This window comes from Elgaria multicarinata, chromosome 1, assembly GCF_023053635.1.
Source record: "Elgaria multicarinata webbii isolate HBS135686 ecotype San Diego chromosome 1, rElgMul1.1.pri, whole genome shotgun sequence".
Taxonomy (NCBI): Eukaryota; Metazoa; Chordata; class Lepidosauria; order Squamata; family Anguidae; genus Elgaria; species Elgaria multicarinata.
The window spans coordinates 108,896,534-108,913,398 of NC_086171.1; the positions used below are offsets into that span (position 1 = coordinate 108,896,534).

The window sequence follows — 16,865 nt, forward strand, 5'->3', positions numbered from 1 at the left end:
TGTTGTTGTTGTCTGTTTTGGACCTAACATCCCTCAAACTTTACCCTTTCTGGTTGTGGCATAGGAAATTGAAATAGTTTTGCACAGGTATACTTCCACTTCTTTATCTGTTGATTCTGTTACTCAAGACCCAGGCTTCAGGAATGTACACAAATACATTCTTGTTTAAAGGAAGCAAACCACCTTTCAGCTAGTGGCCGGAGGAGTGGCTGGAATGTGCCTCTCACTCCATTTCTGTATCTTTGCTTAATATATTCTCCACTCAAGGGCCAAGAGAGATTAACCTGTTCAGTCCAGAAATAGCCACAAATGATGTTTAGGAGCCTCCATATAGAGCCTTTCTACACAAAGCGCTTATTGTGTGCTCATGATTCCTCACTTGCAGCTCTTTTACACAGCGGCATCATCCTCCAGTGCCTCTCCCATTTCTTGCAACCATTATAGGTCCCCCTCCCTCAAAAAAAAACCCTTTCTGTTTAACAGCTGTCAATTATATGTTAGACTGGACATGTCAGCATTGTGTCAGCTCATTTCCTCTCCTACCCCATTAATATACATTAATGGGGTAGGAGAGGAAATGAGGAGCTGCTGTTTTTGGGGCAGCCACACATTTCCGGTAAAGTGTGCATCATTCCATTTTTTTTGTCATTAGGTGTTGGGAAAAAAGCAACAACAGGAAAGAGGATTTAACCCTGAGACTTAACTTTGTTACTCAGGATGTTTTGCTTAACAAAGGGCTCATCTACACCAAGCAGGATATTCCACTATGAAAGTAGTATATAAAAGGCAGGAGCCACACCAAGCAGGATATAGTGGTATGAAAGTGGTATATAGTATGTTCCAATGGGCCCCAACATTTGTCAGTGTACTTCAATCCCACTCTAAAGCAGTAGTGTGGCTCCTGCCTTTTATATACTGCTTTCATACCACTTTCATAGTGGAATATCCTGCTTGGTGTAGATGAGCCCAAAGACTTCATCTTTTATCTCCAGTGAATTTTTGCTTGACTGGAGGATCAATAGTTCAGTGGTGGAAGACCTGCAGTTCATCAACAAGGCCCTAGGACCTCTGCTTAAGTCCCATTGTCAGTCGGAGTAGTTATTCTTCCCTAGTATGAGGCAGATTTCTTCATCCTTATTGAAAAGGCTAAACAGATTTCAGTATAAAACTTCGCTAAGCTATGACTTGTCATTTCTGCTCCCCCATCGTCTCCTCACATTTTAAGGATCGTTTGAGCATCTTGGGTACCCCTTTTATGTCCACTGAAAAAGTTTCTTTTTTTCCAATTTGCAGGTACATGTCAGCATTGTATTCACACCCAGATTTCCCAATGAAAGGACCAAAGGAGATAAATGAAGAGCTGAGGAAAAATGTCAGCCACAACCCATTAAAGCTCCTTACGCCTCAGAAAGTCAAGCGATACATTGAAGCCTTGTGGCAAAAGAAGAGGTCTGGGCAGCCTGTTACATTTACAGATATTTTTGGAATGTTGATTGGAGAAACACTCATCCAAAATGTAAGTTCAATTTAAATGGCTGTGAAAGCTGTGTAAATATTAGAGAGAGGGACACGCATTTCCGCAGTTTGGTGGAAGTTACTCACAGATAAATATGCTTAGGAGTGCAGCCTTGGGCACTGTTTCATGTGAAACTAGAATTTGGATATTTCTGATAAAGCTCTTTGCGTCCATCCAAAGAAATCAAGGAAGATATACATCCTCCTTGCTTTTTGAGACTGCATTCTGTGCTTGCAGGAAGTCCATACATTTTAAGGAGGCCTTGAGAAGCTCTCTACCTACTTTCTGGACCAGGCTGTACTGTAGCACTGTGACTTGGCTGCCTCCTGCATCAGGATATTTTACATGCCGATCCAATTTCCCTATTGCTGCCTGACATCCTGAGCAAGGTTTAGATAGCTTCACTTAGCTTTAAGAGCATCAATTCACAGTTTTCCTGTTAGTAATCCTGTTGCCCTTTTGCCTTCTTGAACCGTTTCACAAAAGCTATCAAGTACTAGATGGGTCTCCAACTCTAGTTTTTATTTCTTCTGCTCCCTCTTTCCTGTAGAATATGAACACCACTTTATCCGAAATGCAGGAGAAAGTCAACAAGGCACAATCTGCTCTGCCACTGTTTACATGCCTCCATGTTAAGCCTGATGTATCAGAACTGATGTTTGCAGGTAGGTGATCCCACCTTAATCATTTGAGTCATATTATGTTAACCCATATTATGTTAAGCAGACATGTTCACACTTGCCTGGAACCAGCTGAATGGCCTGTGCTGCAACTATATGTTGCTTCTGGAAATCTGTCACACGTTAGCTGGATCCATATGAATGGATTACCTTATGCTTACGGTCAGCGCTGCACTGCTGCGGCGTCTTCTTTTTCTTCCAGATGAAGAAAAAGAAGATGTCCTTATATTTCTTTATATAGGGACATCATCAGATGGGGACTAAACCTGTCCCTTGCCCCTGGCGATACTGTCTCTGTGCTGAAGGTCAGAATTTGTCTCTTTGTGGCTACGATCCAGATTGTAGCCTGTTTACTTTCTCCCATAGAACTCAGTGGGAGCTATTGAGCCAGCCTCATCTGCAAATTCCTGCCCTCCATTTCAGTTCGCGGTATGATGATAGAGAAGGAGTGAGGAACCTCAGGACCAGGAACCAAATCTGGCACACCAGGAGTTCTGACCTGATCCTCCAGGGCTGCCCAGATGGCTCCACCCCCTATCCCTGGCCACGCCCCTTTGCCCCACTCATCGATCATTTGGTGGTTTCCTGGCTTTTGTGCAGTTTTCTCCCATTCTAAACGGTTGAAATGCCCCCCGTAAGGCTTAGTCACTGACAGTAAGAGCTTTAAGTTAAAAGTGTGCTGGGATTTGGAGCCCTGCCCCTTTTGCCTTTGGCCCTGCCCACCATTGGAACGTGGCCCCTAAGAACTTCTCTGGAAAGGAATCCGGCCCTCGAGCGGAAATAGGTTCCACACCCCTGTCTTAGAGTGTGAAGGAATCCTGCTCTTTTTGTTATTTCTGTACAGCATTGCATTCCAAATTTGTATTTATTGCTGTTTGGTCTTCCCCCCCAGCTTCTTTGAATTATTCCCTTCAAATCTTATCGTAGTAGAGATAATTAGGTATCCGGATATAAGCCATTTGAACTAGTCCTACATTTAATTTTGTGAACCGCCCAGAAAGGGCGGTATTGGGCGGTATAGAAATGTAATAAATAAATAAAATAAATAAATAATTTCATTTCAGCTCTGTCACCTTGATTAGATCTTTCTACATGTCCCATTTGCAACATCCCTTTCACAATTAGACCAAACAGCATGTCTCCGAAGAGAAACAACTAATTCTTTCATGGTGTGTTCTGTAGATTTTTAGACTAAATCCGGGCGTGCTCCTTCCTGTTGGTTTCGTCATGAGGGTCAAATGACATTTGTTTAAAAATCAGTGGTGCAAGATTTCAACCAGCTGCTAATAGTTTTCGCAGTTGAGCCTCTTTGAGATCGTATTATCTGTAGTATTTTTTATCCCAAGTGGGTGTGGATCACGCCTAGAACTATAAGTAATTATTATGAAGGTGATTTATTTCTGGAAAGCTTTTATGGAGTCACTGAGTTTTAAACGAAATGCATGAATTATTGACTAGAACAAAACAAGCTTGACTATCGATAGGATGCAGGAGAGAAAGCTTTGTTTAGACTCGTTCCCAGGTGATTTAACTAGAATTCACATTGCCTCTTCTCACTAGTAGTTGTAAATATCTCCCCCGACCCACCACCCTGTCTCACTCTGTGTAGCTGGCAATATATTATTTGCTGGGGAGTGTCCCATAATAGTGCGGTGAACTCCTGGAAGTGTGCAAAAAGCATGAAAAGGGAGGTGCAGGGATAGACTGAGAAAGTAGCAGTATTTGCTCGCCTATTTTTATGTTTCTTATTTATTTATTTAAAACTTTTATTGGCCACCTTTCAGGGCAGAAGCCCTCCCAAGGCAGCTTGTAGCAATGAAATATATAAACACAGTTAAAACTTTAAAAGCAATAAAACATAAACGCAATAAAATAGCTATTAAAAACAACAATAAAAACCAACAATAAAAACAGCGATAACAACAACAATGGCAGTAACAGCAACAACAGCAGTCATATCAAGAGACAGACACAGTAAAATAATATGTTTTCAAAGCCTACAATGACTGAGGGAGCACGATGGACCTCCGATGGCAACTTGTTCCAAAGGTGGAGGGGGGGCCAATGCAGGGAAGACCCTCTCACATGTCTTCAACCATCTAACTGCAATGGAATGTGAAGTTATTCACGCATGAAAAGGGAATTCATATATTCCAGCCCCCTTGGTTTCATATTTCAGTTCCAACAGTGAGATGCCTACATTGGCAATAATTGTGATCAGAAAATGAATTAACTTGTATAATTATTTTTATTTTTTTAACGTTTGATTATTTTTGTAATGCAGGTTCTATGATATTATGAAAATATAATGAGGACACCTGGTGACAGGGAAACCATCAAATCTGCATTTGAGTAGAAAGTATAGAATTTATCTTTTCTATTCACATTTATGGTTTGATGGTGTCCTGTCACCAGGTATTCTCATAATGAGCTTTACCTGTAAACAAACAAACAAACAAACAAAAAATCTGTTTGAGCCTCTGTACATGTACCCTGGACAAATCAGTCAGATGATGAGTCATGCTCAGTTTGGGAACAAGCTTATGGGTTTCTAGATCCTATCTTATGGGCTTGTCTGTGGGATGAACACTCATGAACAGAGGATCCCCCTAAGCTCTAAAGAGTTTTGTTGCCATACCTGCATCCTCTGCTCACACATGCACACAGACAGCAAAAGTGGTCATTGGGGGAACTGGAAGACCTGTGCAAATGCCCACCTGCCCCTCCCACTTGCTCTGTGCAGGTTACCCATGCTTGAAGCATAAGTAGCTTGTATCAAGGTAAGAGGGAGGGCTGGATGTAGCCATTGCGCTGCCTGTACATTCACATATGTTTGCGTTTGGCTAGAGGAAGGCGGGGGAAAATCAGGGCTATGAGTCTCTGCACAAAGGTGCACTCCACTTAAGCAATTGATAACAACTGGTTTTCTGTGGAAACGTGTAGTGCCAAGCTATTGGCATTGCACTAGAGGTCGGTTTACTACTGACATCAGGAAAAACTTCCTGACTGTTAGAGCAGTACGACAATGGAACCAGTTACCTAGGGAGGTTGTGGTCTCTCCCACACTAGAGGCTTTCAAGAGGCAGCTGGACAACTAGGGTGGATTCCTGCATTGAGCAGGGGGTTGGACTCGATGGCCTTATAGGCCCCTTCCAACTCTACTATTCTATGATTCTATGGTTACAGTAGTGCTACGTCAATTGCATAAGCAGAATGGCAGCATTAGTGTCATATATATATTTTTTTGCTCTGTGCTAACCAATGGCTGCATCTGCACGTAACACTAAGCCACGGTTTATGTGAATCATGGTTTGTTGCTTTAGCCATAATTTGTCTTGCAGACAAGCAAACTGTGGCTTGTTTTCCCTATTTCAGGTTTATTTCTCTCCCACCCATTTTGCCAGCCTTCAGAGCAGTTTTGTTTTCAGGCTGCTCTTGCTGAGCACTTCCATTTTAGGGAAGACAGCAATGCAAACAAAGAATAAGCCATGATTTGGTTTCAGACATCATGACAAAGCATGATTTAAACTACTCTCTGTGAACTGCCCAGAGAGCTTTGGCTATTGGGCAGTATAGAAATGAACTAACTTACTAAAAATAAATACCTGGTTTGCATGTAATTTCAACCCAAAAGTATGGGTTGAGTAAGGCTTGTTGTTAGCTTGCGGGTTGTTGTTATGTGCAAATGCTGCACTATGTTTAACTGTGGATTAACTATGAACAACCCAGAATTCATAAAACCAATATGAACTGTGGGTTCTCTTCTTTGGTTGTTTGTAGCGAACAACACATAGTTAAATGATAGTGCAGGGTTTGCAGGTAATGACAGCCCATAATTCAATGACAGTCCATAATTCAATGGCAACACATGCTCTGGATTGGTTTCAGATGCAAACCAGGCTTTTCAGTGAGCCAGGCAATGTCTGTGCTAACTGGTATTCTGTGTTAATCAATGCATTAATGTCTGTGCTTATCAATGTTGTTGTTTTTATTATTTACAGATTGGGTGGAATTCAGTCCCTATGAGATTGGGATGGCTAAATATGGGACGTTCATGTCTCCCAATTTGTTTGGCAGCAAATTTTTTATGGGAACAGTAGTGAACAAATATAAAGAGAACCCATTGCATTTCTTAATGGGTAAGTAATTGATTGAATAATGCCAGAAAGTGAATTATGCCCAAGTATGCAGAGTGGCATATTCTAGATGGTAGTGGTTTTTCCTGGAAATAATATGGCAAAATGATATGTAGAAAACTAATAATATAGTATTTATAATAATTAACACCTCCTATTCATCTACTTTGTTTCCTTACTGCTCAAAATACTTTACATAAATTATCTCTAAATGCTCATAACAAATCCTGTCTAGTAGGCCAGTGATAGCAGAAAGGAAGCAGGTAAGGTTTAAGAAGCTGGCTTGCCAGTAGCCCCACAGTTGAGATTTTAACTGTGGACATTCCTGTAATTTTTTAACAGAATGTCAGAGCATTTTATAGAATGCCAGAACTACGATCAAAAGTAATTATTTCTGTTACGTCTGTAAGTGTTTTACATGGACAGAAGAATGCTTTGGGCCACTTGGTTGATAAAAGGTGGTATGTTCTCTGGATTACAACTCAGTGATGAGCACCAAGTGTGAGTTTCCTTTGGCTTCCCAAGTCCAATGGATGAAATCTGGTGTTACAGCTGAGTCAACAAGTTTCTATCCAGTGTAAAGGTTGAACTCTGAGTCTTCAGGCATGCAGTCAGCTGTCTTAAACTCACGATCTCTCGTGCATCTCACTCCTAAAATCTATTCTAATCTAATATTAGATGCTTTTAAATTAAGAAAAAAAAGTATTCCTCAAAATAGCATAAACATTAAATAATACTTCAATTTTTTTCAGGTGTCTGGGGAAGTGCATTTGCTATATTATTCAACAGAGTCCTTGGAGTTTCCAATTCTCAAAATAAAGGGCCCACAATGGAGGAAGAACTAGGTATTATAATAAAACATAAATACAATAGCTTGCGTGAATTGCTGTTTGGGAAAACAACATATTTGGCTGTCATTTCTGCTCTCTGTTTGTGGGATGAGTGTGAATGATCTTTTTTCCCTACATGTACCTGGTTCTCAACTTGATCCCAAATGTTTTTACTGTTCAAGATGTGGCGAGGCCACCTAGCTTAGATGGTTTTAAAAGGGGATAAGACAAGTTCATGGAGATCAGTCTGCCAGTGGCTACTAGCCATAATACAGTACATATAGGCAACCTCCATGTTCAAAGGCAGTGTGCAGCAGAGCAACAATGGGAGTGAGCTACTGCCTTTACATCCTACTTGTGGGCTTCCTTGATACACCTGGTTGGCCAGGTGGACTGATGGACCTCTATCCTGATCTTCCAGGGTATTTTCTTTAATTCATTCTCCTTAGAAGTCAGTGCATTTCATATTCCTTATTCTTTTCCTGGGCCAGATCTACACCAAGTAGGATATGACACTTTGAAAATGGATTGAAAACTTTATATGGAGTGTGTCCTGGGGCCCAACAGTTGTGACTACTGTTATAAACTGTTTTAAAGCAGTAGTGTAGATCCTGCCCTGGTTTGGGGTCAGAGAACCCTTTCAGTTAATCCTTCCTTCTCCGCCATATTCCCTCCCATGTGGCAATGATGCCACATGCCAATGGATACTTTTTAAAATGCCTAATGGCTAAGGGGTGGGCTGGGAGGCTGAGGTCGAGGAGGGAAGGCAGCTAGCTGGAGAAGGAAGGGGAGAAAGAAAAGAAGGGGACAAAGTGGATTGAGTTATGTATGTGTAAGAAAGAATGCTCTGACCCGCATACTTTTCGCTTCACCCCCTGGCATGAAATTCTTCACCTCTGCCCTACAGGAATCTCCTGTGTCCTACCGGCTATGTGGATCATTTAATTCGCAGTAGTTTGGGGGTTTGCTTGTTGTACTTCATTCCTGTGCAGTTTACCTGTAAGCATCACTGATTCTTTGGTTCAGCTAATAGTTGGTAACAAAACTAAATCTAAATCTGCTTTCACTGTTTTAATTATATCCATGAATATGGTATTTTATCAAACAGAACCGTTCTAAATATGAATTGCACTGCATGTTTTGCTCCTCTGCAGTCGATGGTTAAATCTGAAGTATTTAAATCTGAAGCCAGTGTGGTGTAGTGGCTAAAGCGTTGGACTGGGAGTTAGGAGTTCCAGGTTCTAATCTCCACTCGGCCATGGAAACCCACTGGGTGACTTTGGGCCATTCATAACCTCTCAGCCCAATTCACAGGGTTGTTGTTGTGAGGATAAAATGGAGAAGAGGAGGATTTGTATGCCGCCTTGGGTTTTTTGGAGGAAAAACGGTGGGATATAAATGCATAAATGCATAAAGAAAGAAAGAAAGAAAGAAAGGCATTGGGATTATACCTCAAATTGCTAAAATCCAATTGCAAAAACAAATAAACACACTTAAGCCCATTGAAATCAATGGGTTTAGGAATGCTTAACTCTTGTGATGGATGTAGGCAAAGCACTTAAAACCTGGATATGTGACTTTGTTTCCTTTTTAGATTGCCTTTTTTTTGTCTTGCTCACATTCTGCCATCCCTCTTAAATGTCTGTTGCTTTGCTTTTACTATATGGGGTTAGTATTTATAACAGTTTGGGTAGTGTCTGAGTAAGTGTTGAGTTGGGAAGATAAAGATGTAAATCTGCCATGACATAGCCCTGATACTGATCTACACAGATACGCATTCAGATGTAAATTGCGCAAGGGCATGACTCTCATAAAAGTCACCAAAGGCAAATATACTTTTAAGGAATCTATCTGTTTTCTGAAATGCAGGCCTCTCCCAATTAAACCTTCATTTGTAAGGTCAAAGATCTATTGAAGATGAATGTATCTAGTCTAAGGCCTTAGCTAGACCTAAGGTTTATCCTGGGATTGTCCCATGGTCATCCCTGTTCATGTAAATGACACACAGGATATCCTGGGAGCAGGCAGGGACGACCCTGGGATGATCCTGGGATAAACCTTAGGTCTAGCTAAGGCCTGTGACTCATTCATGATCAACTTTTGGGGCTAATGCTGCAAGTCCCTTGATATGAATGTTCATCTCTCTTTCCCACCCCCCACCCCAGCATTTCTAACCAATTTATGATTTGGAGAGATGTTGAAATGAGTAAAATGTTTGCAGTTGTCTAGAAGCATGAGTCCTCCCCAATAAACCAAGTGTCTCTGAGACAAGAGGAGATGTTTTTAGTGTGAGTGGCCCATTTCGGGCATTCATTCTTGGCTCCATAAACCATAATTTATGAAGCTGGGAATGTGTGTCAGGGCTGCACAATCCTTTCTTGCCCCTCCTTTCCTCCCCTTGCTCACTAGTTTTGGCGCTTCAACCTTGCTTTGTCTTAAACCAGAGTTCTCCATTACATCCAAAATGGGAAATTCAGATTTAATATTGGTTTAATACCAACCCAATCAAAATACACACTGGGGCTGTTCACACAACATGCTAACCCCCATTCAGTGGTTGAGTGAGGGTTGGTATTGAACCATGGGTTAACGTGTTGTCTGAACCCAGGACATTTTCCACAGGGTGGCTTGTTAAACACGCAGTGTGGGTTATTTTTTTCAAACAAACCTCTTTGAAAATCTATGGTTTGTTGTCGGGTTATTCAATTGGTTAACAAGCCACACTGCATAGTTAGCTAGCCACTTTGCAGAAAATGTCCTGGTTTCAGAGAACACAATGGTTTCAGAGAACACAACAAACAACCCACAGTTCAACAACAACCCACAGTCAAGCACTAAGTGTGGATTAGCGTGTTGTGTGAACAGCCCCACTGTCTCATCCCTATCAAAGGGAAAGCTAATATGCAGAGGACCCAAAACCATAGGCAGAGTTTTGGATATGTTTTCACTTCTCTCAGTTATGATCCTGGCTCATATAATAACCTCAAGCGGTATGTTTGCTACTGCACAGTTGCTCTCTGTTGTTAGCTCCCAGGTTACCAAGCTGAGATATGACAATTTCCCGTATGCTGAGTGTCCCTCGTGTTTAAAAAGAAATCTGATTTTATGTACTTTTGTAGGCCCAGATCACAACCTGTTTATTGAAGAACAAAACAAACTTCACTGAAAAGGAAAATGGAAGTAAAACACAAGAATTAACACAGTCAGACTTAAACTTAGCTTCTTACTACAATGTAGGTTCCTTCCTCTGTCAGCAAAGGGCCTACCACATGTAAAGGTGTTTTGATACTTTACACTGATAATGCACAAGCCAGCCAGGAGGGGGTGGTTTTGTGGCCATAACCACACCATAGAGGCAGTGTAAAACTGGGCTTTGATGTGGTTCCGGGAGGCAGGTTTGAGAGTTTTAGCAAAGGAGGAGAGTCAGGAAGACGTTGTGATGGAAGTTTTTGACTATTAATTCTTTTGTAACAGGTGCCTTTGTGCTGCAGAAATTGCATGGCACCTTTTTATTCCTATCTCCCTGCTGCCAAGGACACTGAGAGAAAGCCCACTTTAGGGTTAAGCTACACGCAGGCTAATACTGTATGTAGCATGCAGCTGCCACTGTACTATTCCTTTACTCACAGGCAAGAGTGTGAGGCCCTGATTTATTTATTCATTTCATTTCTGTGCCACCCAATAGTAGAAGCTCTCTGGGGGGTTCATAAGAATTAACACCAACTTGAAGTATAAAATCTGGAAACTTAAATCACAATATAAAACCACAATATAAAAGTACAACAAGAATAAAATCGAGCAGTAATGCAGAGCTTTTACATATTTAAAATACAGATTTAAAACAGCAGAGTTAAAAGACTAGCATGATAAAATACTGGGAAATACAAAGGTCTTCAATCCTTTTTTGCCCCTCCAGTGCAAAGGTCTTCACCTGGCACTGGAAAGACTATAACGTAGGTGCCAGACGAACATCTTTAGGGAGCTCATTCCACAGCTGGGGTGCCACAGCAGAAAAGGCCCTCTTCTTGGTAGCCAGATTAGGCTAACTGTGTGCACAGAGGGGCAATTTAACACTCCCCCATATGCTCCCCTTTCTGAATTGCCCCTGTGGGTTTTTTTTAAAAAGGAAAGAAACCCCTTCAGAGGTGGTGGTATTTCAGGTAGGTTGTTTTAAACTTCCCCTTTCTGCATGTGGTTATCCTGATCTGGCTCTGGGCCTGCACACTTTCTTGTGAGTAAAATGTAGAGGGGTTGTGTTTAAAATGTGTTTAAAGTAATTTAGCAAAATATCAAAATGATTCCCCTTGTCACTCTGGAAGCAATCAAAACTGGGTGATCTTAAGCTACCAAATGATATTTGCATTAGCCTGGAAAGGCAAAAGTTTGATTGCTGGGATAGCTTGTTCCATAGAATGCAGATTGGCCATGCCTGTGTCCTTTGTTCATATGGTGGGTTTGCTGCAGCCTCTGCTGAAACCAGCTAACTCAAGAACAGGTAGAATGTTTTGCAAAACAGTTCCCTTTGGTTTTGATAGACGTAACGTGAATATTTTAAAAAAGGCGGTGGGAAGAGCAAAAAGAAGCCCTGACAGTTAGCATAATAAAATACTTATCTCTTTCATGGTCTCTCTTGACAGGTAATAACATGTATTATAGTTGGAATGCCATTGAACTTTAAGTGCCTTTTGCTTTTATTTAGTGATCTGTTTATTTTTGTAGATGTGGAAAATATTTTGCAGTAAAATTTAAACTAATCTTATGATTACTTTATTATGGCCACATTATTGCCTCCATTAAAGCAATTGTCTAGGGGGATAGGCAGTGAATGAACTCATAGGGCTTCTTTAGATTAAGGGGAAATCGTGTTGCCTTACCGGGGCTTTACTTCCTGCTTCTCTTGTGCAATGGTAATGTGCTGCATTACATGGACAGAGAGAGGTAACCAAGTGGTCTATAATCGAAAACCTCCCTTCCACTCTGTGCTCATGACCTTGAATGGGACAGGGTCCTCTAGTGGGTGCGTTGTAGTGCAACTTTGGCTGTACATAGTAGGGAAATCCCATGATATTTCAGAAGAATTTATATCCAGGTGGTTTTTTTTTTAAGAATGGAATAATCAGGGGAAGGCATGGGAGATGTGCAGGAGGTTGATGACATCATCAAAAGGACCCGCAAACTTCTGTGAGTGGCCAGTCACGAGCGTGCCTTATCTCACTTGTGTGAAGAGGGACCACACAAGCTAGTTCCACCCCTTGCCATTGCTGAGTACTTCTGCCATGCCCCCTCGATGAATGTCCATTTGCTGTTCATTAGAATAAGTTTGGATACATGTGAGGAGGAACCCTGACCCCCTCCCTCAACCAGTTGTATCTCTTGTTATTGCTTTTGTCACTCTGTTCCCATTCAATCGCTTATGTCCCCAAATATTTCTTTGTTTCTATCCACAGAAAATCTTAGATTGCGGCATCTTGTGGGCAATGATTCAGACAGCGATGATGAGTCTCAGGGCCCAAAAGGTAAGAATAGTCACCAAATGTGACACTCCCTACAAGATGTTGTACTGATGTGTAAGCAGAAAGGAGAAATCATTCATATGTTCATTAGGAAATGGTTAGCAAAAGAATAGACTGCTTTTTGATTAAGTATTTCTTGATGCTTCATAAGAAATTATTAAAAACAAAGTAGTTTAATTTTTTTGTTTTTACCTCTAGTTTTTTTTAAAAAAAAGTGGGGCTGGATATGTGTTTTAAAGCACTGAAAGTGTTTTACATACATTGACCCTGTTCAGGCGCCTCGCTAAGCCACAGTGGTTAAACATTTTGAGCTAAACATGATGGCTTAGCGTGTCGTTTGAACTATTCCTAACCATGGTGCCTGTATATTCACAGTTTAAACACACTCACTAACCATTTGCTACAAAAGGGTTAGCAGCCTAACCATGGTTTAGTGTGTTGTCTGAACAGGCCCATTATCCTTTTGGAATCCTTAAGACAACCTGTAAGGTAGGTCAATATTATTATCCCCTTATTGCAGGTGGGAGCTGAGATGGGGTGTGAATTGCCTGAGCATCCTTCGGAAGCTACCTAGGACTGTAAATGCTCCAGCCTCAAAGCTCTCTTTAGGCTTTGGAGAAAATAGTGTTGTTTAACAGTGCCATCTACAGTTGGTAGACAGTATGAAGTCTTTGTATTGGCCTAGACTAGTGCGAATACCAGGAGCCTGGCCTTCAACCTTAGCTTAGTCACCTGAGCAGTATTTTCTGCTTGCTATGATAAAACCCAGCCCCAACTCAGTATTCAACTCGAGCTGCCTATGTTCCCAGCAATGCCCAAATGCAGAAAAGGTGGAAGCAGGCCTATGCGAACCCATAAAGAAGGATTTTAGAAAGTAAAAAGCTTTTGGCCTCCTCCTTTGTGCTGATTGGAGAATGGGAATTTTGGCCTTTTGTTATCTGGGCAAAGGGCCAGGGAGGGTTTTGTATTTTCCCTTGGGAATTATTGATACGTGGCTAGGCTGCATGTAAAGTGTGCAGGCCACCCATTTCTATAAAAAACATTCATTCTTTATAAATGCAAATCAACATGACCTCACCTCATAGGTTGCCTATCCAGAGAATTCTCTTTTGCTCTCACAGAATAAGGAACATAGAAATAAGGAAATTAGAGGATATTTTTTGTCAGTCTACTGGTCTTTGAAATAGTAGAAGTCACTTTGTGAATGGCGTGTTCTTTTTCAGGCATTGGCGTTCTGGCATCATGTTGATCAGACAAATCTGAGTTATTTATATAGCCTGAAGTAAGAGTTCTCTTTACAGGAGGTCTCACTCTTTTACAAAACTTGAGTGCCCAGTCCACAAATAATCAAAGCATGTTGTGTCTTCTAGGCCTTCACAGGCACACTATAATTCCAATTTGCCCACCATCCCACCAGCAACTCGTACACCAGAGGCTGAAGCGCCATTCAGTATATTTGTGTGGAATGGAATCATAGAATAGTAGAGTTGGAAGGGCCCTGTAAGGCCATCAAGTCCAATGCAGAAATCTGCCTTAAAGCATACATGACAGATGGTTGTCCAGCTGCATCTTGAATGCCTCTAATGTGGTAGAGCCCACGACCTCCCTAGGTAATTGGTTCTGTTATTGTACTGCTCTAACAGTCAGGAATCTGGTTTCCTGTAACTTAAGCCCACCATTACGTGTCCTGCACTCTGGGAAGATCAAGAAGAGATCCTGGCCCTCTTCTGTGTGACAACATCTCAAGTACTTTAAGGGTGTTATCATGTCTCCCCTCAGTCTTCTCTTCTCCAGGCTAAACATGCCCAGTTCTTTCATTCTCTCCTCAGATATTGCCTAAGTCTAAAGGTGTTATTTCCATGACAGTGGTGGTCTCATTAAACCATTAATTCAAGAGGAGTTATTTTTGGTATGTTCTATTATGCGCTCATGCCCTCTCTGCTCTTTTTCTGTGTACAGGCTCAGAAAACCCTAATGCTGAAAAAGAACATGAACAGAGCAGCCAGGAAAGCTGGGTCCAGCGTATGTTTATGGCTCTGGTAGGCGACAGCGCCCTTTTCACCACCCGGGAAGGGCGTGCAGGCAAAGTACACAATTTCATGCTGGGCTTGAATCTCAACACGTGCTATCCGCTTTCCCCCCTGGCTGGCCTCATGACTCAAGAATCAGTGGACGAAGATGAATTGGATACAGCTGTGGCTGGTCAGTTCATACATTCTTCATTCTCCCCTTCTCATGAGATGTGACTTGCAAATGTGGCCAAGTCCTATGCCTGGTTGTGGCCAAGTCCTATGTGGCCAAGTCCTATGCCTGGTTGTCCCAAAGGCCCACTTTCAATGAGACTTTCTTCCAAATATGTCTCAGCCATAATTTTACTAGATTGGGTTCATATCTCAGAAAGAAACACTTTCCAAGAGTCTAAAGCAGGGTGGGGAACCTGTGCCCCCAAATGGTGTTGGACTCCCAACTCCCATCAGCCCCAGCCAGAATGGCCAATGTTCAGGGGTGATGGGTATTGGCATCCAACAACATCTGGAGAGAAAGCGGTCTAGGGATATGATTGAGTGGAAGGGATCCTGGGTTCACATCCCAGACAAGCCCGTGCAACCGGAACAAGAGTGCTATACCTTTCTATCAACAGATATTAGGCATGATAGTTCAAGGGAACTTCCATATACAGAGGCAGTAAATCTTTGACTAAGAGACAGTAGGGGACAAACAACAGGAGGCTGCCACCACTTTCATGACCTGCTTTTGAACTTCCCGGATGCATCCAGCTAGATACTGTTGCAAACAGAATCTATGGCTGGCTTTGCAAAGTCTCTCCATCACAACAATTATCCTGTCTTTTGAAAGCCATTAGGTAAGATGGAACTGCTTGTCATCATAGAATTGTAAATTGTATGGAAGTGTTTAAAAAGCTCAAATAACACCGGAACGTCCCCCAAAGCATTTGTTAATACAAATGCCTCTTTTTAAGTGGCTGTCTCATCATTGCCATCTGTCCTCTCCTAAATATTTTTAACTACTTATAGATGTTTATAGCTACCTACTCCTAATATTTACAGATAGTATAAAAGTGGACATCTACCATACTAGCATTCTCAAAATGGTAGGAAAAATATATTGGGTTGGCAGCTTTAGGTTTTAAGTTATGGGAATGTCCATTCCCATAATGGGACATTCTTCTCCTCACCTCTCCACTGCAGCCCTCGTACCGTCCCCATTTTTTCTTTAAAAGGTCCCCCAAAATCAGGAGTGGATTTTAAGAGTGGGTGGGTGGTGGAATTGGGTGGGAAATCACCCTCCTCGCCATTCCACTGACAAAAGCTCTTCTATTGGCGGGTGGGTTTTTATTTATAAACAGCTGTTTATAGCTACACATCATGTTCTATAAAAAGAATGTGTACTTTCAGCGGCTCATTGATAGTCCCTTGCTGGTCCATTTGCACACTCCCAGATCTTCCTTCTCTTCTTGTTTGCTTTTTGTTTGTTTTATCTTCATATTTAGACCCAGAGCTCACTTTCAGTGACATCAGTTTGCCTGTCTCTTTCCTAAGACTGGTTCACACATGCATGTACACCTCTTGATGTCCACAGTAACAAGCAGTGACTTACAGGTGTGCACAGACCACGACAGCTCTAGCACCACAGATAGAACTTCCAGATCACTTCATCCATAATACTTTTTAATGGAGTCAATTCACACATCCAGCTTTTACCTAGTGATGAATTGTCAAGTGAAGGGAATGAAATGATGCACATGCATGCTTCAGGTGACAATAAGTGCTACACAAGCGCTGTCTGTGGAATTAGATCTGTAGCTGGTGGTTCTAAACTGTCAGTCATTTCTTGATGTTGCCGTTATCAAATGATGTTGGGCATGCATGCATAATGCTGTGTTTCACAGCAAGGTTATAAAGCTGACTGATGAAAATATGCTCTTCCCCCATTTCATAACCTGTTCCCATTGCAAAGTACTTCACTGTAACCCCTAGCATTTGTCCCCTTGCAGGAGAAAGGTCCCCAAAACATTTATTTCTTTATCAGTGGAACTCCAGCTACTGAAAATAATCAAGGCCTGGAATGCAGCTGATTCTGGGCTAAATTCTGCACTTGAAATTCATCTTCCTTCTTTAGTCTGTGTTTAGCACTTGATGCCACCTGAGCTAACAGCAACCCTACGGCTT

General features: G+C 41.7%; 1 protein-coding gene across 1 annotated transcript in view; it reads left to right on the forward strand.

Annotated features, from left to right (window-relative positions):
* The window catches only part of PLA2G4A (phospholipase A2 group IVA), a 109,556-nt gene that overhangs the window by 78,113 nt on the left and 14,578 nt on the right, over positions 1-16,865 (forward strand). Inside the window, exons 9-14 of the mRNA XM_063117239.1 lie at positions 1,294-1,516; positions 2,067-2,181; positions 6,198-6,335; positions 7,085-7,177; positions 12,610-12,678; positions 14,635-14,877. Coding sequence (XP_062973309.1) covers positions 1,294-1,516; positions 2,067-2,181; positions 6,198-6,335; positions 7,085-7,177; positions 12,610-12,678; positions 14,635-14,877 — 881 coding nt within the window. The remainder of the gene's footprint in view (positions 1-1,293; positions 1,517-2,066; positions 2,182-6,197; positions 6,336-7,084; positions 7,178-12,609; positions 12,679-14,634; positions 14,878-16,865) is intronic.